Raw genomic sequence first — 21,309 nt, forward strand, 5'->3', positions numbered from 1 at the left:
ACCAGGAAGTAATAGTTATATCAGACAAAGCTGAATTTAAAACAAAGACTGTAATGAGACAAGCAAGAGAATTATGTAATGATAAAGGGAATCAGTCAAACAAGCAGACATAACAATTGTAATTATCTATGAACCCAATATTGGAGCACCTAAATGCATAAAATAAATATTAACAGACATAAAGGGAGAAATTGACAGTCATAAAATAATAGTAGGGGAATTTAAACTTCCCACTTACAGCAATGCATAGACTATCCAGGCAGAAAGTCAATAAGGAAACAGTGTCTTTGAATGATACATTAGACCAGATATACAAAAAAAAAAAAAACATTCCTTCCAAAACCAACAGAATACAGATTTTTTTCAAGTGCTCATGGAACATTCTCTAGGACAGATCACATGTTAGGCCACAAAAGTGTCAGTATTTTTAAGAAGACTGAAATCATATCAAGCATCTTTTCTGATCACAACAGTATTAAAAATTACAAGAAAAAGCACAAATACATAGAGGCTAAACAACATGCTACTACAAAACTATGGGTCAATAAAGAAATCAAAGAGGAAACAAGAAAATACATGGAGAGAAAGGAAAATAAAAACACAACAAAAATTTTTTAGACACAGAACAGTTCTAGGAGGGAAATTTATAGTGACAGGGAACCTCAAGAATAAGAAAAATCTAGGATAACCTTACACCCAAAATAGAAAAAGAAGAGCAAACAAAACCCAATGTTATTAGAAGGAAGAGAATAATAGGTCAGAGCAGAAATAAATGAAAGAGAGACAAAAAAATTAGAACAGATCAATGAAATGAAGAGGTAGTTCTCTAGAAGATAAACAAAAATCAACAGACCTTTAGCCAGACTCATCAAGAAACAAATAGAATTCAAAAATAAAAAAGTTACAACTGACAGAAATACAAATTATAAGAAACTACCATAAAAATTATATGCCAACAAATTGGACAACCAAGAAGAAATAGAAAATTCCTAGTAACATACAATTTTACAAAACTGAATCAGGAAGAAATAGAAAACATGAACAGACCAATTACTAGTAATGAAATCGAATCAGTAATGAAAAAACTCCCAACAACCAAAAGCCCAAGAGGAGAGGAGTTCACAAGTGAATTCTACCAAACATTTAAAGAAGAGTTAATCACTAATCTCCTAAAAGTATTCTAAAAAGAAGAGGAAGGAAAACGTCCAAATATATTCTAGAAAGCCAGCATTATTGTGATATCAAAACCAGATAAAGACACTACAAAGAAAGAAAACTACAGGCCAATATCCATGATGAACACAGTTGCAAAATTTCTCAACAAAAGATGGGTGCCTGGATGGCTCAATCGGTTGAGCACCCAACTCTTGGTTTTGGCTCAGGTCATGATCTCAGGATTATGGGACTGAGCCCTGTCTCAGGCTCTGTACTCAGTGGGGAGTCTGCTGGAGATTCTGTCTCTCCCTGTCCCTCTGCCCCATTCATGCCCTCTCTTTCTCTTTTCCTCTCTCTCTCTCTAAAATAAACAAATCTTTAAAAAATTCTCACCAAAAGATTAGCAAACCAAATTCAACAATATAATAAAGATTTATCATAATCAAGAGAGATTTATTCTGGGGATGCATGAATGATTCAATATTTGCAAATCAATCAGCATGATACACATTAACAAAATGAAGGATAAAAATCATATGATCATCTCAATAGATGCAGAATAAGCATTTGACAAAATTCAACATCCCTTCATGATAAAAATTCTCAACAAAGTGAATTGAGAGAGACCATACCTCAACATAATAAAGGCCATATATTACAATCCCACAGTTAACATCATACTCAATGGGGAAAAAACAAGAGCTTTTCCTCTTGATCAGAATCAAAACAAGGATGTCTACTCGTGTCACTTCTATTCAACATAATAATGGAAGTCCTAGACACAGCAATTAGAAAAGAAAAAATAAAAGGCATCCAAGTTGGTAAGGAAGAATTTAAGCTGTCACTATTTTCAGATGATATGATACTATACATAGAGCCTAAAGACTCTACCAAAAAACTACTAAAACTGATAAATGAATTCAGTAGGGTTGCAGAATACAAAATTAATATACAAAAATTTTTTGCATTTCTATATACTGATAACAAAGTAGCAGAACCAAAATTAAGCAGAAAATTCCATTTATAATTACACAAAATGGAATAAAATACCTAGAAATAAACTTAACCAGAAAGGTGCAAGACCTGTACTCTGAAAACTATAAAACGTTAATGAGAAGATTGAAGGTAACATAAACAAATGGAAAGATATACCATGTTAATGGACTGGAAGAATTAAGATCACTAAAATGTCCATACTACCCAAAGCAATCTACAGATTCAGTGCAGTCCTATCAAAAAAACCAATAGTATTTTTCACAGAACTAAAGCAATAATACTAAAATTTGTATGGAACCACAGAAGACCTTTAATAGCAAAAGCAATTTTATGAAAGAAGAACAAAACTGGAGGTATCACAATACTAAATTTAAAGATATACTATAAAGCTACAGTAGTCAAAACAGTATGTAGTGGCACAAAAATAGACATATAGATCAATGCAACAGGACAGAGAACCCAGAAATAAACCCACACTCACAAGATCTATGACAAAGGAGGCAAGAACACACAATGGAGAAAAGACAGTCTCTTCAATAAATGGTGTTGGGAAAACCAGACAGCTACATGCAAAAGAATGAAACTGGACCACTTTCTTACCTCACACACAAAAAGTAAAATCAAAATGCACTAATGGGAGGGATAGGGTGGCTGGGTGATAGACATCGGGGAGGGTATGTGCTATGGTGAGCGCTGTGAATTGTGCAAGACTGTTGAATCACAGATCTGTACCTCTGAAACAAACAATATATGTTAAAAAAAAAAAAAAAAAGAAGATAGTAGGAAGGGAAGAATGAAGGGGGGGAAATCGGAGGGGGAGACGAACCATGAGAGTCTATGGACTCTGAGAAACAAACTGAGGGTTCTAGAGGGGAGGGCGGTGGGGGGATGGGTTAGCCTGGTGATGGGTATTAAAGAGGGCACGTTCTGCATGGAGCGCTGGGTGTTACACACAAACAATGAATCAGGGAACACTACATCAAAAACTAATGATGTAATGTATGGTGATTAACAATAAAAAAAAATAAGAGGGACTCAAAAAAAAAAAAAATGCACTAAAGACCCAAACATGTGACTTGGAACCATAAAACTCCTAAAAGAAAAGATAGGCAGTAATCTCTTTGGACATTGGACTTAGCAACATTTTTTTAGATATGTTTTCTCAGGCAAGGGAAACAAAAGCAAAAATAAACTATTGGGACTACACCAAAGTAAAAAGCTTTTGCACAGTGAAGAAAACCATCAACAAAATGGAAAGGCAACCCAGTAAATGGGAAAAGATATTTGCAAATGATATATCTGATAAGGACTTAGTAGGCAAAATATGTAAAGAACTTACACAACTCAACACCAAAAAACCCCCAAAAATTTGACTAAAAAATGAAGGGGCAAAGAACCTGAAAGACATTTTTCCAACAAAGACGTACAGATGGCCAACCAGACACATGAAAAGACTCTCAACATCACTAATCATCAGATAAATGTCAGAACCACAATGAGCTATCACCTCACACCAATGAGAATCGCTAGCAACAAAAAGACAAGAAATAATGACTGTTGAGGATGTGGAGAAAAGGGAATCCTTATGCACTGATGGTAGGGAATGTTAAGTTGGTGTGAACACTGTGGAAACAGTATGGAGGTTCCTCAAAAAAATTAAAAATAGAAATACCATATGACCCAAAAATTCTACTACTGGGTATTTACCCAAAGAATACAAAAATGCTAATTCAAGGGGCACCTGGGTGGCTCAGTCGTTAAGCGTCTGCCTTCAGCTCAGGTCATGGTCCCAGGGTCCTGGGATCGAGCCCCACATCGGGCTCCCTTCTCCGCGGGAAGCCTGCTTCTCCCTCTCCCACTCCCCTGCTTGTGTTCCAGCTCTCACTGTGTCTCTCTCTGTCAAATAACTAAATAAAATCTTTAAAAAAAAAAAAAGCTTTTCAGAGTCCATCGTCTCTCATGGTTCTTCTCCCCCTCCGATTTCCCCCCCTTCATTCTTCCCCTCCTGCTACATTCTTCTTCTTCTTTTTTTCTTTCTTAACATATATTGCATTATTTGTTTCAGAGGTACAGATCTGAGATTCAACAGTCCTGCACAATTCACAGCGCTTACCAGAACACATACCCTCCCCAGTGTCCATCACCCAGTCACCCCATCCCTCCCACCCCACCCCCCACTCCAGCAAGCCTCAGTTTGTTTCCTGAGATTAAGAATTCCTCATATCAGTGAGGTCATATGATACATGTCTTTCTCTGTTTGACTTATTTCGCTCAGCATAATACCCTCCAGTTCCATCCACGTCGTTGCTGAGGGTTCTAGAGGGGAGGGGGTTGGGAGGATGGGTTAGCCTGGTGATGGGTATTGAGGAGGGCACGTTCTGCATGGAGCACTGGGTGTTATGCACAAACAATGAATCATGGAACACTATATCTAAAACTAATGATGTAATGTATGGGGATTAACATAACAATAAAAAAATTTAAAAAATAAAATAAAAAAAATAAAAAAAAAAAAAAGCTAATTCAAAAAGATACCCCTATGATGTTTACTGCAGCATTATTTATAATAATAGCCAAGATATGGAAGCAAACTAAATGCCCATTGACAAATGGATAAAGAAGATTTTATATATATATATATATATATATATATATATATATATATATATATGGAATATTACTCAGTCATAAAAAATGAGATCTTGCCATTTGTGACAACATGGATGGACCTAGAAAATATTATGCTAAATGAAATGTCAGACAAAGACATATACCATATAATTTCACTTATATGTGGAATCTAAAAAAAAAAACAAAGCAAACATACAAAACAGAAAGAGAACTATAAATACAAAGAACAAATTGGTGGTTTCCAGGGGAAAGGTGGATGTGTGGAATGGGCAAAATGGGTAAAGGGAAGTGGGACATACAGTCTTCCAGTTATGGAATGGATAAAGTCACAGGAATAAAAGGCACACCATAGGGAATATGGTCAATGATATTGTAATAACATTGTGTGTATGGTGACACATGGTAGTTAGCACTTGTGGTGAGCACAGCATAATGTATAGACTTGTTGAATCACTATGCTAGACACCTGAAGCTACTGTAACCTTGTATGGCATATATAATTCAATAAAAAAGATACAAACTTAAACTTATAAGATAAATCTTGGGGATATAATGTACACCATGGTGACTACAATTACCAATACTGTATTAAATATTTGGAAGTTGCTAGGCGAATAGATTTTAAAAGTTCTCATCACAAACAGAAAAAACTTTTGTAACTATGCGGGGTTATGGATGTCAACTAAACTTATTTTGGTGATCATTTATCAATATATACATATATAATATTTTTTGTATACCTTGAACTAATACAATATTAAATGTTAATAATATCTCAATAAACTGAAAAAAAACACTCTATCCTAACCATTGAATCCAGAACTCACATCCATTAGGACCAGCTTGTTCATTATGTTGTTCATACTTATGCTATCCTTGCAGATTTAGATCTACTTAAGAGAAGTATGTAAAATACCCAAACAAACCTCTGGCAAGATAAATCAAGAGAAGAAGAGAAAAAAAAAAAAATCAATATTATGAATGTAATGGGGGATATAACTATGTGGTAACAAAACAACTATATGCTAACCATTTTGAAAACTGAGACAACATGGAAGAGTTTCTTGATACCTTATGAGATGTGACTGAAGAAAAAATTAAAATCTTGAATAGTCCTGTGACTATGCAGTGGTTAAAAAATCTTTCCCCAAAGGTGAGGTTAGATAATAAGAATAATTTTTAGGATATATTTTTCTGGAGATCAAGAGATAAATCAGGCCTAATACATGCCAATACATTATCAGAGAGCACGTAAAACAGAGAAACAACTATGGTAACAATTGTAAAAGATAAAATAAGACGACCTTGAATATGTATATCAACAAAAGCTATTGCTGCTCTAAAAAGCTCAGCTGGCAACTTGCCTCACCTGGGCTGTTCACTGGCTGATGGGCCAGGCCTGTTGTTTGGAGGCAGAGGCTCTCTCCATCAGACTAATCATCAACCACTACTGCTCACAACTTCTGCCAGGAAGGAAGAACACCTTTGTAGGTGAGATTTATTGGAATGAACAAATTCCGATACAGAAAATAAAGCATTTGAGTGGAAAGGAGGCATTTGTAAAGTTTTGGGAGCGTGACAGTACTATTGCCAAAAATTTCTAGATTTTTTTTTTTTTTTTTTTGGTTTATGAGAAAGAGAAAGGTATCCCACTTTCCCCATTTCCAGGATATTATTATACATATTTTCAAAGCTCACCCCCATGTTTATTTTCACTAGGGCTCCATCATTTCTTAGGCATCATTTTTAGGAAGCAGGATGAAGTTTACTGGCAAAACTAGATGCACAAAGTTAGCTCAAACCTCTTTCTACGTGTACGTATCTCTTCCTTCAGTAGCAGCACTGCAAAAAGTAACCTCACTGAGCCAAACAAACTTCAAAAGGAACTTCAACCACTCACCTGGATACAAGCCAGAGGCTCATTTGTCCAAATCGAATATCCACCAACTAAATATATTCTCTCATTATGGACAGCAACTCCAGATTCATTTTGGCCTAAAGTAAAGAGAATTGAATAGAAAGAAAAAATAAATCCATTTCCTTGCATGTCTTAATTAACCCTTTTGCCACTGAGGGATACAATTTCCCCCTGTGGCACTCTTGTATGCTCCACAGGATTTTTGCAGCAACTAATCACCGCCTCCCAGTACTCAGAGGGAAGAATTAACCACTCTTTCACAGAGAATGAATCTGTGTCAGGTCAGAACCAAGCCAAAACACTTATTCGCCAGCCAAGTGGGTAAATACAGCATTAAATACAGCAATAATAAGCAATAACAAAATAAGAGTTCTATTACTATGTCGTATTACAGCGGTGGAAACAAGATGTATTTTCAAAATGCAAAACACCTCTATAAATGCTTTTAAAGTAAGTGCTTACATTTGTAAGGTAACAGCTGCAACCCCAAGAAGCCAATAAAACAGAGCCATGCCCCGAGTGTTCCCCAAATGAAGACAAATGACAGAAAAGATTGATAAAGTTACTACCCTCCCTTTCTTGACATACACAACAGTTTTAGGACTATATTAAAGTTCCCGATCTGGGACCAGATACTGACACGCCAAAATGATGAAAGCTTCCTCTCCCATTTTTAAAAAAGAAGACAGAATAACTCACTACCACCTAATCTTCCCTGGAGGCCATCAGAGTGAGAGTTTCTCTTTATTAATGGGCTGACACCAGATTGACTGCGGTAATAAGTAAGTTGGATCCTATAGCAGCCAGAATCACAGATGCAGGGACCGAGGGGCTAAGGTGCCACTACAGCAACTCGGAGAGGGTTAAGTACTTGTAGGTGGGCCTCAAAGATCATGTTCACAAAAACAGGAGCTCCATACAAGGCATCTAACCCCCTCACACTGGTTCCGCACTTGCTGTTGCCTCCCCGGCAGCAGCTGTGAGGGTTGGAGTGCCCCCTCAGCATATCAAGAGGTCTTCAGGTGCTAGTCCAACCCACCATTTTGAGTTTGTGATTTTCCTATTTAGTAGAGCAGCCTGGAAGGGACCTGATCACCTGCGCATGTTTATAATGCAAGCTGACAAGGGATAGAAAGGTTTCAAGTCTGTAAAGAAACGTTAGGGGTAAACTGTTCACTGCTTTCCTTTTATTCCCTTTTGGGATGAGGAGGGTCCATACCTAGTGTTGCCCTGGGTAATGCTTGAACCCCTATGTGGCTGGAAATACCACCAAACCCCTATGCACAGAACTCCAAGATTTAGCTGTTGGGAGACTACAGCCAGAAACCGTACCTGACAGTAACAAATAATGAAGACCAGACTCCTGACCTCAAAATTAATAAGACTAAAAGCAAAAAGAAAAAAAATAAATTGCTTCTGTAAAGCGTTATTAATTCTCTGGTTCCTCCTAATTGCCTCAGAGCTCCTATGTGAATATTTATTGACAAGAAAGGATTTGACATACCTCTCTCAGCCAAGATGCACGAAGGTAACAGAGGCCCTGAGAAACTAGCTCAGCCACTTGACTGAGTCACGTTTTGTGAGATAAATAATGTGCACCTTTCTGGTTAATAAACACAAGTTGTTCTGCCATGATGCACTTGATATTTAGGGATGCACTGAAGAGGTATAAGAAAACAAGTGTGGCAATTTCTTGAATCTCTGCTTTTCCTGATTTACTTAGTCAAAGGTACTTGCCAGTCAACAGGCTGAAATTACAACGCGTCCACTGGTCAGTGTCTATGTTATAAGAATCTATATGGCGCACAAGGATCCGGTCGTTATTGTAGTCCAAGTCGTTGCCTCCAAGAACATAAAGCTTTCTTTGAACAGCAGCCATGGAATGGTAGACCCTTCTCTGCAGCATGGGACTGCGGCTTATCCATTTATTCTGGAAAAAAAAAAAAAATTCAGGTGGATTCTGTTAATAAGAGACCTCCACGGCAGAAAAGAGCAGTGCCTCATTAGTGGCTGGGACTCTGCTTTATCTATCACATTCCACTGGAGTGCTGCTTACATACTCTGAAAGGTATGGGCTTCTTACCTGAGAACAAGTAGAGAAGAACCATGTATGCCAAAACTGTATTTTGCAATGTACAAAGCCATTTCCTCTTGTTTGGGTTGCATTTTATAGGGCATTTGCATTTTATAAGGGGAGCACATGAGAATATAGAAATTTTCATGATGGTTCTCTCCCCCAGTTGAGAGAACTTACTCATGTAAATTGCTTAAGAGTGAAAGCACATGGCTAGGTATAATGATTTAAGAAAACAGGCTCTGGATCCAGAATGCCTGAGTTTATAACCTCTGTGTGACCTTGAGCAGTGTACTTAACCTCTCTGTGCCTATTTCCTCACCTGTAAAGTGGGGAGAGTCATACCATACCTGACAAGCTTGTTGTGAAGATTAAATGAGTTAATACAAAACATCTAGAAGAGTGCCACATGATGTCCAATAAATGTACACTTTCAAAAATTATTCTGATAGTAATCGCTGGCTACCCAAGGCTTCTACATAAGCTAGGGCTAGGGTGACTGAGCCATTCTTTCCAAAATTAACCTCCCAAGATCAATGGAAGAGCAAAGATCTGGTTTCACAACAAAGTCCCATTGCTGCCTTTGTATTAGCCCCTTTTAACATATTTATAATCATATCGTCTACCAAACAGGGAAAAGTTATTTCTAGGCATACATTTGTTTTGATAGAAGGCCAAATTTTATACAACTTCAGGAATGGTGAAACCTCGACTATTTGGTTCTAGGTCACTCAGTAATGAGAAAGACATGCTCAACTCCTCTTCAATATGGCTCCTTTCAAAAATCTAATGTAAAAGGCAAAATTAGATGAAAATCAAATACGACCTTAATTTTAAATCTTAACTGAGCAATGGACAGGTAAGTAAACCTAACCATTTCCTTTGCACATAAACACTAACCTACAGGAAGAACCCAGATTCCTTTTGCCAAGAAAAATTTGGATTTTGATAGAAAGATCATATGATGTCTTTAATACATAGAATTTCACCAGTTCACAAAGCTGTAAAGGAATAAGCCAAAAAAAAAAAAAAGTTTATATAAATATTGGTCCATTCACTAAAGGCCTATCTACTAGCTCATTTCTAATTTCTTTTTTTTATTATGTTAATCACCATACATCATTAGTTTTTGATGTAGTGTTCCATGATTCATTGGGTATAATTTCTTTTTTAAAGATAGACTTAAAAAGAAGAGTGGTTTGAACAGTTTGAAAGGCTTGCATTTATCTGCTCCCCCGTTTGTGTCATAAGACTCTTTCCAATCAAATGTCTTCTTTTAATAAGATAGCCAAACCTTTCTTTCAGATATTCTGTGAAGGAATATCGTCAATACATTTCACATGAGTGGATTTAACTCAAAACTCTGATGATGCCTTCCTTAGGTGCTTTCTATGAGGCAACCCATTCCAGTATTAGGAATCAACGTTTGCATTAGCAGTCCGGTCCCCTGCCACAGGACTGTGGACGCCATCTGGTTTGTAAAGTCTGCCTGCATCCCCTGATTATATCTTTAGCTTCCTTCACTGCCGTGCCTGCCAGGTGAGCCGCCAACCACTGCAAAGGCAAAGAAACAGAGAGGCCTAGTGGGGTCATTCCTAATAAGCTAGCATGTGAATACTAATCAGTGGTGGGGAAGCAGAGGTCACCCCAGCCTGCCTGTTGGCAGGTAGCGATGTGCTCTGTGGCAGATGGCAGGCATTATCGACTCTCCGCAAAGGCCTAGAAGAAAAATAAGCACCAGGGCTGAATGATAGAGTTATTGAGATTCTGAGCAAGATGCGAGCAGATGTGATGTTTGCCAGTACCCACCGTAAACAATATGCCAGCAGAATTTTTAAAAAGAGCATGTGTGTACAAACATGAAACAGAACTCATTTGAGAAATGTTAACACCTTCTTCCTCTTTAACCACATGTGCACCGAACTCAAGCAACTGTAATTAATGATCCCTCTTGAGACATCTGGCCTATGGACATGTGGTCTCTGAAATCTACAGCTTCTAAAGACATCAGGAAACACACTTGCAAAGAGAGAAACACGTTAAATTCAGAATCAAATAATGTTGAAATAAAAAGACACCAAATCGACTGAGGTCATTCAGGACACACATTTGGTGGCCGATCCTGACCCAGGCTGCCAAAGCCAACCTGTTGTTTCATGTTCCATTATCTCCAGCTGATGAATATTAAATCCCCAGATCAAATCATTTTGGGATACTGTCATAATCATGAAAAATATTTACATTACCCAAATCATAGAAATGGTGAAATCCTGAACACATGTGCCAAGGCCACAGACATTTTGGTAGAAGGAAAAGAGAATAAAAATTGTTCTTCTTTTGGGGACCAAAAACTCATCGAGTGTGGATGGCAAGTGGGCAGAAGAAGGGACAGACACCATCAAAATGCTTCCAGTTCAGGCACCAGCTGTTAGATGAAAAACATCCTTCTACTTTTCAGATACTTCTACTTCAAACTTGTCCTTGACACTGCTCTCAGACCTTTTGGCTATGCTGAGTTAAATAAAAGTTATTATTTTATTTGGGAGTAATGAAACAATAAGCATGTTCCCCTTTTGGACTGAGGCGCCTTCTAAAAGGACATACAACAGGTCAATCAAAATCCTTTCTTTGGATGCCTCTGAATATGAATAGCCATTTGAGATAACGGAAATAAAGGGCATTTAACCCATCAATGTATCTCCCCTTTTTTTCTACATTATGCAAAACTCTGAAAGAGTTAAGCATCCTGTATTGCATAAAACTAAAGGAGCTGAAATTTTGTGAGAGGAGGAAAAAAAAAAAAGGCAGTTTATCCAGATGCTTCCTTTTCTCTCTACAAGTTTAAGATGCATGTGTGTGTACAGACTTGGCATTTCAACTACTAATTACTGCGGAAATCTTTTAAAATTCATTTTAATTAAGGTAATGAGTTTTTCTTATATGATTCTTACCTGGTTAGGTTCATATACCATTAGTCTGTTCTGATATTGTGCTGTGTTAGTTACTCCACCTGTAATGGATTAACATGTGTTAGAGCTTTCATGAATACAAAATAGGATATTCCAACATAAGAATGAGATACAATTAAAGGAAAATTAGCTACTGCTGAGGATCTGTTTGTATACCCTCGTGGTGAACCCATGACATAATTAAGAAGCTTATTGTTGAAGCAGTTTCATTTTCAAGAAACATTTCAGAAGCAATCCAGTTGAGAGCAAGCAACAAGTGTGCTGAAATTACCAAGAGGCCCCAATCCTGGCAAGCTGCTCTGCATGGCCAGAATGAGGGGCGAAGTATGGCAGGAAGTGGGAACGAACACCGCACACATAGACAAATCTCCACGCAATTCATGCCCGGGACAGAATTATATGGAAAATTCTTGTCCTTAGCTAAACTGGCAATTTTACAGCTCTAACCTTCTGCACGCCAACACAGTGATATCTTGATATCTCTTGAGAGGAACCATTTCTAAGAAAAGACATGATTTATCAAAAGAAATCTAGAGCCAGAGCCATCCAAAAGAATATAACGAGAGCCCCCAATGTGAGTCACATATGCAATTTTAAATTTTCCAGTAGCCACATTAAAAACTAAAAAGAAACAGTGAAGGTAAACTTAATGTAGATTTTATTTAACTCAACATAGCCCAAATATTATCATTTCAATGTGAAATTAATATAAAAATTATGGAGGTATTTTATATTCCTTTTTTCATATGGTCTTCAGAATCCAATGTATATTTGATACAGCACATCTCAATCCAGATTGCTACATTTCAAGTGCCCGATAAGCCACACGTGACTGAGGGTGACCGTGTTGGATGGCACTGCACACAGTCGATGTTGTTATCAACTTTTCTAAAGCCTCTTGACAGCTGCTTAGATCCAAAGACTTCTGCTTAATCAAGAACCACTACAAAGTCATCACATTTCTAACAAAGTTTTCCTGTCTGTCCTCATACTTATTTTCACGTCCGTGGTATACACTGAGCCCTGTAAAACCCAGAAATTACTGATTCTCCTTTAATTTTTACCATCAAATGGGAGAACTAAAAAACATATAAAACAGCATTACAGAAAATAACACTAGAAGATATTAAATGTTAGGTAATAAAATAACAAGAAATGAGAGCAACCCCCCGAAAAATCTCTTTAGAAATAGTGCCTTATACATAGTTCTAGATGCTCATTTAAAATGAGTAACATTTTAATAAGTATCACAAAAAAGCAGCCAATTTTTCAATAAAGATCTAAAACTGAGCCAGACTAAAAGTGTTTCCTGTTGAAATTTTTTGAATTCAAAAAGTGTGTACTGTTACAATACAGCCTTAACATTTTTCTCAGTTTGACTCAACTTTAGGCAGGGCTCTTTCTGTCTCTAGGCCCCTGACATCCCTTTTCTTAGAGCACTTATAGAAAATCTGTAAATTCTTTCTCCGCCTTCTTGAGATAGGAATCATTTAAGAAGCTTCTTTCAAGTTTTACAACCCAGGAATAACTTCCTCAAAGACCCAGAAGCCATCCCATTGAAATGTAATCATCACGGAATATAATGTCCCTATCTCCCAGTTTCTATGGAAGAGAGTAGGAGCCTCACTTTGTTGGGTGCCAAACAGCAAACACACATGGCCTAATCACAGAGAAAAACATTTACAAAATCAGGGGTAACTGAATGTGCTCAATACATCACATTGATCAACCTTCCTCCAAAACTCCTTCAGTACTTTTCTCACTGAGAAAAGCTCAATGTTTAAAAACCCTCCTGCTTCTTCTTCTTCAGAAGAGTTGATTTTAGATTGCCTTCTGGTCTCCCTCCCCTACTGCAATAGTCTTGAACAAAGTCTTCCTTATCTGCTCAACTTTGTCCAGTATACTTTTTGCTTTGACACTTCCAATACTTTGAATAGGTCACCACCATCAATTCCGTGGCCAGGAATCAAGTCAACAAGAATCCAGAGGATTCCTGCACAATCCTTAACTGAGCTGAATAATCAATCAATACTAATGGCAACATAAAGGGAAGGAAGTCTGTCCAGGCCAATCATTACTCTCTCGTGCAACCCCAATAAGGAGATTATTTCTTTCATATAATTGACTATGGCTTTTATTAACTGGAGGGCTTTTTTAAATATATATATTCTCTCTGAAGCCTGCAACTACTTTTAAGATCAATGAAAGCTTTATCTGCAGAGTAAATCCACAAAGGACAGAGAGAAACGAGCTTCCTGCCCTCAAAGAAAGTCTTCTCTGCATTTCTTTTGAATGTCTCATTTTAAAATAAAATCAAAGGAAAAGAAAATACACTTAAGCAAGCTGAGGCTGAAATGCCTATATAGAGTCAGAAGGTACGCCCAAATAAACACAGAGGTATGTTTGCTTCTTCCTCCCAACCTTCCTTTTCTTTTATCTGATCAAAAATTGAATGTCCAATCATTCTTTCTCAGCATAACTACGCAAGAATAATCAAATCTATTGAGACCTCACAAGTCTTCAGGGTTAAAATGATTGCCAAGTGCTTTTGATCTGGGCCATAAGCACCAGATTAACGTCCAGCTCGCCTATAATCATTTCTCCAAATGAGAGGGAGCAGAGGGTAAAGCTCCCACCCCTTATTTCAAAGCTTCGACAGTTTCTCTCCTTGCTTTAGAAATATGGGACAGAATTAATATCCACTGCAGTAAACTATCTGTTTATGACACTATTTGAAAATATTTACACTACTATATGTATCAGACTCTGCCCATTATAGATTAAATGTACAACCAATGGATTAGAATATAGCTATTACATCCTCTCTCTTAGGCAGGGTGATATCTTGGTATCTCTTGGGAGGAACCAGAATTATTATTTACTCTCTTCTACAGATGCATTTGTAATAGTTTCCCCCACCCCTTAATCTGCACGCTGTAATTAGATTCCTTACCCTTACACACAAATTTTCACTCACATGACAACATTTAAAAATGAGATACTGGGTTAGTAGGTGGAAGTAAAAATAAAAATCCTAGTTAGTTATTTGGTTGATTACTTCTGGAATGTTAAACCACAGGAGGTGCCTAAAAGACCTAGTGGTGTAACTTTCGACAAGTCAGGATTGCAAGGGAAAAACCTGAGAAATTGGTTCTATTGCTTCCCCCCTTTGAGATAATTTACAAATGATCATATAAATAAAAACCATTTGTTCTCAGTACAAAAAAATAAATTTTAAAAAAGCATCCAAGTTTGCAGCCCACATTTCTTTAGCAGTGTTATTTGCAGAGCTTTATCATTACATTCTCTTCACATAACACTCTTCACTTTTAGATTAATCTGCTGAAATGAGATGCTAAGGATTTGCATACAGATTTGACTATACAAAAATAGATATGGAATTAATAACAGTCTCTATATGTTTTAATTTCTCCTAGACTGGAGTGCCCTTGCCTGCAGCAGTATTCCTGGCTTTGAAAGTCATCAGGCTGATTTGCCTGCTCTGGGTTATGATGCCCACATGCTGCTACACTGTCCCCTGCAATCAAAGCACTTGCAAAGATAGATTCTTTGCCTCCCTCTATCGAGTACATTTTATAGATTGGCAGTTTTGATCTCCCTCCCCCACCCCAGGGGGGGATAATCTGCATCTTAACAGCTTTCTATAGATACATTTGTCATTAAATATGCCATCTCCTATCAGCATCCATTTTTAAAGCCAAGTTTTCCCTAACTTTGAAGTGCCACCGTTGAAGTTAACACTTTTCAGCCAAAATTGAAAATGAACAACCCTGTCTTATACTTTTGAACTATGACTTTAAGATATACTGCAGGTTCCCCCAAAGTCAAATAAGTCTTTAAAAACTGCCAGAAGGAATGAAAAGTTACCACCATGCTACCAGCAATGAGAAATGCTTTCTATCACCCAGACAAGAATAAAGCATTTTTCTTAAGCTTCCCTGTTCCACTCTTCACAAAACATGGTGACAAATGGATGAATGCATATGGGAGAAAGGATGACAGGTGACTGCCAAACAAGCGACTTTTGTCTCCACTACGGGAATTCACTGACTCCCAAACTCATTGTGCTCAAAAGCAACCAACCACTGGTCAATGCTGACAAGGTCTATATAATAGTGTGTTTAGGAAAACAGCTCTCAATATCCATTCGTCAGGGTAGGTCAAGTCTGGTGGCTCTGCTATTTTTTTTTTTTTTTTTTTTTTGAGGACAGACAATACATCTGTTGATAGACAGTCCTATACTACCTTCTTTAGTAGAAACCTGTGTAGGTAATACAGCGCTAGTACGCTTTGAAGGATGGAGCGGGGTGCAAAGAACCGAACGTGTCCAGGCTCTCAGGGAAGACACTCTGGGCTGGAACTCTGCCAGCCAATTCAGGATTGTGGAAAACCATCTCATGGTCTCGGCAGCTCTCCTGGAGGCCTGCAGTGGCCAGCTGTATGCCAGGCTCAGGGGCGAGCTTCAGGACAGGCTGCGGCATCACCCTGCACAGGCTCCTTTACGACTCTGTCCTTGCGGGAACATTTAACACAGCCCCGCTCAGGTTCCTTATAAGCAAACTAGAGATGACAGCATCTCTCTTCCAGGTTTTAGAAAACCTAGAGTGCAGAGCATTAGAAGTGACCCATAGAGGAAGTTTACTACAGTACTATACTAGTTTATCCGTGGAAATTTTTTACCATTTCCATAAAAAGTACAAATGAGCATGTATGGGATATTAAAAATATAACAAATCTAACAAAGTATAGAATTTTGAATTAATGAATGAATTTTGTAGTCTGAAGTAGATTTCTTATTTTTTTCTAATAACTAGAATTACTGGCTGGTTTATAAGGTATCGAAGGCTTTTTTCTTTAATAGTTTAAAGCTTCTCCTCCATAAGAATGCTCTCTAATTCTCAAAAAACTAAAACTTAACACTTACTGTCTAATTATCAAAAGAATTATTGGCATTAGGTGTGAGTTACACTATTCATTTTTTTTAAAGATTTTACTTACCTATTTGACAGAGAAAGACACAGCGAGAGGGGAAACACAAGCAGGGGGATTGGGAGAGGGAGAAGCAGGCTTCCCGCTGAGCAGGGAGCCTAATGCGGGGCTCGATCCCAGGACCCTGGGATCATGACCTGAGCTGAAGGCAGACGCTTAACGACTAAGCCACTCAGGTGCCCCCACATTACTCATTTTTTAAATAAAGCCAAACTCATGACTAGTCCTCAATAAAAGGGACACCATGGGAATAGTTACAATAAATAAAATTCACAATAAAAAATAAACTTTTTCATTATCTATTTTTACACATTTAGACTGTCCATATTTTTAATGTTTATAATACTACATAAACAATTAAAGCCAGGACTCCTTCTTCTGAATTAGCATCTTGAATAGAAACATACTTAATCCATGCATTAAATTAAAACTATTATCCATATTATTTCTGTCACACTTGAGGAGACCACACAAATGGATGGGTAATTAATAGACTCAAAATCTGTAAAGAAAGTCTCAAATTTACAGAATACCTATAAAGAAAGGGTGATGCACTTGAAAATGTAAATTTATAAATTATATTTATGCCACCTAGAGTGAACAGATACAAACTTGTGATGCAAAACATGTAAAGAATGCGCCATGTGTTATTTGAAATAAGTGCAATGATAAATGAAGGTAAAATCCACCACAATGCAGATGTCATCTGCCCTTTAAAATCTCAATAAAATTCTCTCTCCCATTCCTCATTCTATAGAAAGCTGAAATCCTGCCTCCAAAGATTTCTGCACATTCCAAGCAGGGTTAAGCTCTCAAGGTCAACTCTACCTGTCTCTAGAGTCCTGGCTTGCTGCGTTCTTATTGGATCTTTTATCCCCCTCCTGCCATCAACCAAATTCTTCAGCCATTGCCCATTTCCATGATGTAGCTTTAAACTTCTCTCCTCTTGGGAACAAAGAAAATGACATATTTCCCATATTCTTAGGTAAAGTAATTCAGCTCCCTCCTTATTCTACCTCTTTTTAGATCCATCTGGTCAGACACAAATGGATCACTTAAACAAAGGCTGTTCCCTCCACAAAAAGGAAGACTTTATGTGGCTCAACTCTGTGCCCTGAGAAAAGTGGCCAGTTAAACAATTAGAAAAAATCAAATGGTCATTGATCTAAACAAGTCTCCAGGTATGATTATTCTTCAGTGTATCTTTGACTTTCAGTCGGAATTCTTTTTACAATGTAAGCATCTGTTTTTGAGCCTTTTGTTGGAGTGATAAACAATTGGATTGTACGGTTTTGTGGGGAAAGCATGGTTTTCAAAAACCAGAGACAGAAGAGATCAAATTCCGACTTTGTCAAATACCAGCTGTGTGATCTATGAACATCATATAACACCTTTAAGCCTCATCTAGTGAGCAGCAATGTGAGGGTAAACAAAGTGCTACTTCTTCAGAATAAAGGGAAGTCTGTTTAGGATGAAACCTTTGTTAATTATTTTGGAGAATATAGGTGATCTGATTGCTTTCTTCAAGCCATTTAGCTCTTTTATTTTTAATTTTTATTTATTTAGCCATTTGGCTCTTTTTTTATTTTTTTGTTTTTTCCTATTTATTTATTTATTTATTTATTTATTTGATGTAGTGTTTCCTGATTCATTGTTTGCGGATAACACCCAGTGCTCCATTTGGCTCTTTTAAAAGCATTGTAGAATGGTCATTTCTATTTGGCTTCATCTCAGTACACTACTGTAGTGGTTTTGTTTTAATCTTTTTCAGATGGGGAATAGTAAAGGTTGGGGCAGAAGTGAAAAGAAAGGAGCAAAAAGTAACTGCTGGAGATAGCTGGTTGTAAGAATCTAAAGCAACAAAGAAGATTTCATTCTTAGGGGGTACTCCAGGTCACTAAGAACTTTTAAGTGGACATGCCACATTATCAAGCTCCAAACCTCTAGCAGGCAGGTGGCTTCCTCACAAGGTGGCTGCCTCCAGGGGCAACAAACAGACATTCTCTCATGGACTTACCTGAGGAACACACTTTGTTCTCCCTCAAGCAAACCTTAAGTCCTTGACACTCACCTAACCCAACAAGCTGAACCCCTTCCAATAGGGTCCTTTGGACTATTCACAGCCTAAAAACCTTCCATCTTGAGTGAATCCAAGGATCTGCCCTCTCTAATTCTTTGGTGAGTACCACTAAAAAAAATAGGACAGAAATTTACAACCTGGGCCACCACAATTTTGCTGTTTCCAACCTCAGTATGAGCTCTGACACTTAATTTTTAAAAACATGTCGGTTCTCTCTGCTTTCTCTCAGAGGCTTTTTTCTTCCCCAAGGCCACCTCCCTCAGACCCTCTACCTAGTCCTGAACATATATAGCACAACCTCAACAGACAACCCTGTCTCTCACTTGACTCCATGGACAAGGAACCTCCTCAGGTTCCTGACCCTCATCGGGGAGCTTACCTAGGTCCACATCTAGCATCGTCTCCTGCCCTCCAGGCTTAGAGCTTGATGGGTCTCCCCTTCTCTGGCCCAAGACTGAACCCCTCCCCAAATCCCCCCTGACTGTTTGAGACCCTATGCCTATTGTCATTCTGGTGTCCCGTGGGCTTAGCACCATTCCTTGTACCTAGGAGGATGCTCTCAGCCTTTACCAACCAAAGAATGCCTCAAATGCCTCACCTTCAATTTTGCTCTCTCCTTTCCCTTATCTACCAATTTGCTTAATGAACTTGCATCCTTTAAAAAAGTTCCCTCCTTTGACTCTGATTTCCTCCTCCAGCTACTCTCTCCTCTCTCAGCCAAACTTCCACCTTTTTCTTTCCTTCCTACTCTCCTTTTTTCTTCCTAAAGCCAAGAAGCTATTTATTAATTTATAATGAAAAAAATGTGGCTGTCACATGGGCTGAAGTATGTGTGTACCTAGAAACAGCACATCCTCTCCTGGTAGGCAAAGCATAATAATCAGAAAGTTGTCTGTAAGCTGGGATTCAGGGAGCGAAGTTTAGATGGTATCCAGGCTTCTAGCCTATACCTGCACTTTCTACTTCCTCACCTTTTTTTCACACCCTAAACCACTGCATTCTCACTTCTACTTTCTTCCACTCCCCTATAGCTACTTTCACTGAAGTTACCAAGGGGTTCCTGATCAAAAATGGCAGAGAAAATAAATATTCTGGACCTTGATGTCTCAGCAGTATTGGACCTCTCTCACCATGCCCTTTTCTTTTTGGTTTTGATTTCCTTTAACTCTCCTCCTCCAACCTTGCCCATCCCACATTCTCAGGCTCCTTCCTCAGACCCCCCTCCCCACACCTACCCCCTCCCCACACCCTCCTTGCTAATAGTTCCTAAACTTCCGCGTTGGCCCCTTTCCAGTCCACCTCCTGCCCATCTGTCTCCTTCCACTCTCCACTGCCTCATCTCATCTCACCTGACTTGCTGTGAGCCCCTCCTCTCTGATATTTGCTCTGAAAAACAAGAAAGGGTCCTGTCTCTGAGTCTGAGGGCCACGGTTTTGAGGAAGTCCTAGCCAGTGAAGGGTGGCAGAGGAGGCTATAGTGGAGGGGGGTGTGGAAGGACAATAATGTAGGGTGCAGAGAGGGGTTGGGGAGCTGAGTGGATCCCATACCAAGCCCTCCTGTCAACTGGCCTCTTCCCACAGGGTTCAGCTGCCTGGGCACAGGCACAGACAAAATGGACCATGGGGTTTGTCCAAGAGCAAGTGCTTGCTAGAGGGCAGGAGAATTACTGAAATGATTGGACTGTGAAGCCCACTCATGAGGACAGGGAGGGGTTAATGAGTACATGGAAAGCAGCCAGTGGACCTAAGGCCAAGTTAGGATGAAGGTGCTATGAACCTTTGTGAAACCCATATGAAGTGCTCCTTGCTTTGCACTACTGTCCCTGGGAAAGACTTTGACCCTCACATGTATCACACAGGATACTATAATCATCTGTTGAAGAGTTTGTTCCCTCTACCATACTGTGAGTCCCAATTCAGGACATATGTCTTACTCTTCTTTGTCACTCCACACTAGCCTGGAAGAAGACTAAGGGAGGTTAGGAAACTTGCTCAGCATCTCCTGGGTGGTGAGAAGCTGAGCAAGTTTCACATGCTCTGTGACCTCAGGATACCACAAGCCAGCCTCCACTGCACTCCCTGTTAATTACCAGTGTTTTGTATGTAATTTTTTAGATGCAAGTAAAATAATATTTACCAGATAGAGAAAAGCTAAGGCCACGGCATTTAAAAAATGTTTATGAAATTTCACATTGTTCTAATTTTAATGAATACTGGAAAAGCCAAAGTCCCTCTAGTAGGTTTGAATAAATTAAAGTTATTTAAAATGGGGCAATGCAAGCTTCATATAAATTTAATCAAGATGAAAATAAACATATCTTCTAAGGAGTTAAAGAAGCTTTAACAAATGTTCTTTCATTAATGAAATATCTGAAAAGTTCTTTGATTGTTAGCTCCTAGAGGGTAGGAAGTGTGTTTGCTGAATTAATCTCATTTATCTATGAACCAGCACAAGACTTAATAAGGATGTAGCATTC

General features: G+C 38.4%; 1 protein-coding gene across 11 annotated transcripts in view; it reads right to left on the reverse strand.

The window, feature by feature from the left end:
* KLHL32 (kelch like family member 32) overlaps positions 1 to 21,309 on the reverse strand; it is a 260,784-nt gene that overhangs the window by 39,070 nt on the left and 200,405 nt on the right. For 10 of the 11 annotated variants that reach the window (XM_078054976.1, XM_078054974.1, XM_078054977.1 and 7 more), the window contains 3 exons: positions 11,726 to 11,784; positions 8,438 to 8,630; positions 6,683 to 6,777 (listed from right to left, as the gene is read on the reverse strand). In XM_078054976.1, the coding sequence (XP_077911102.1) occupies positions 6,683 to 6,777; positions 8,438 to 8,630; positions 11,726 to 11,784 (347 nt within the window). Of the gene's footprint in view, positions 1 to 6,682; positions 6,778 to 8,437; positions 8,631 to 11,725; positions 11,785 to 21,309 lie in introns of those variants that run through there. The other variant, XM_078054980.1, reaches the window with a different exon arrangement.

Source organism: Halichoerus grypus, chromosome 9 (genome assembly GCF_964656455.1).
Source record: "Halichoerus grypus chromosome 9, mHalGry1.hap1.1, whole genome shotgun sequence".
NCBI classification, from domain to species: domain Eukaryota; kingdom Metazoa; phylum Chordata; class Mammalia; order Carnivora; family Phocidae; genus Halichoerus; species Halichoerus grypus.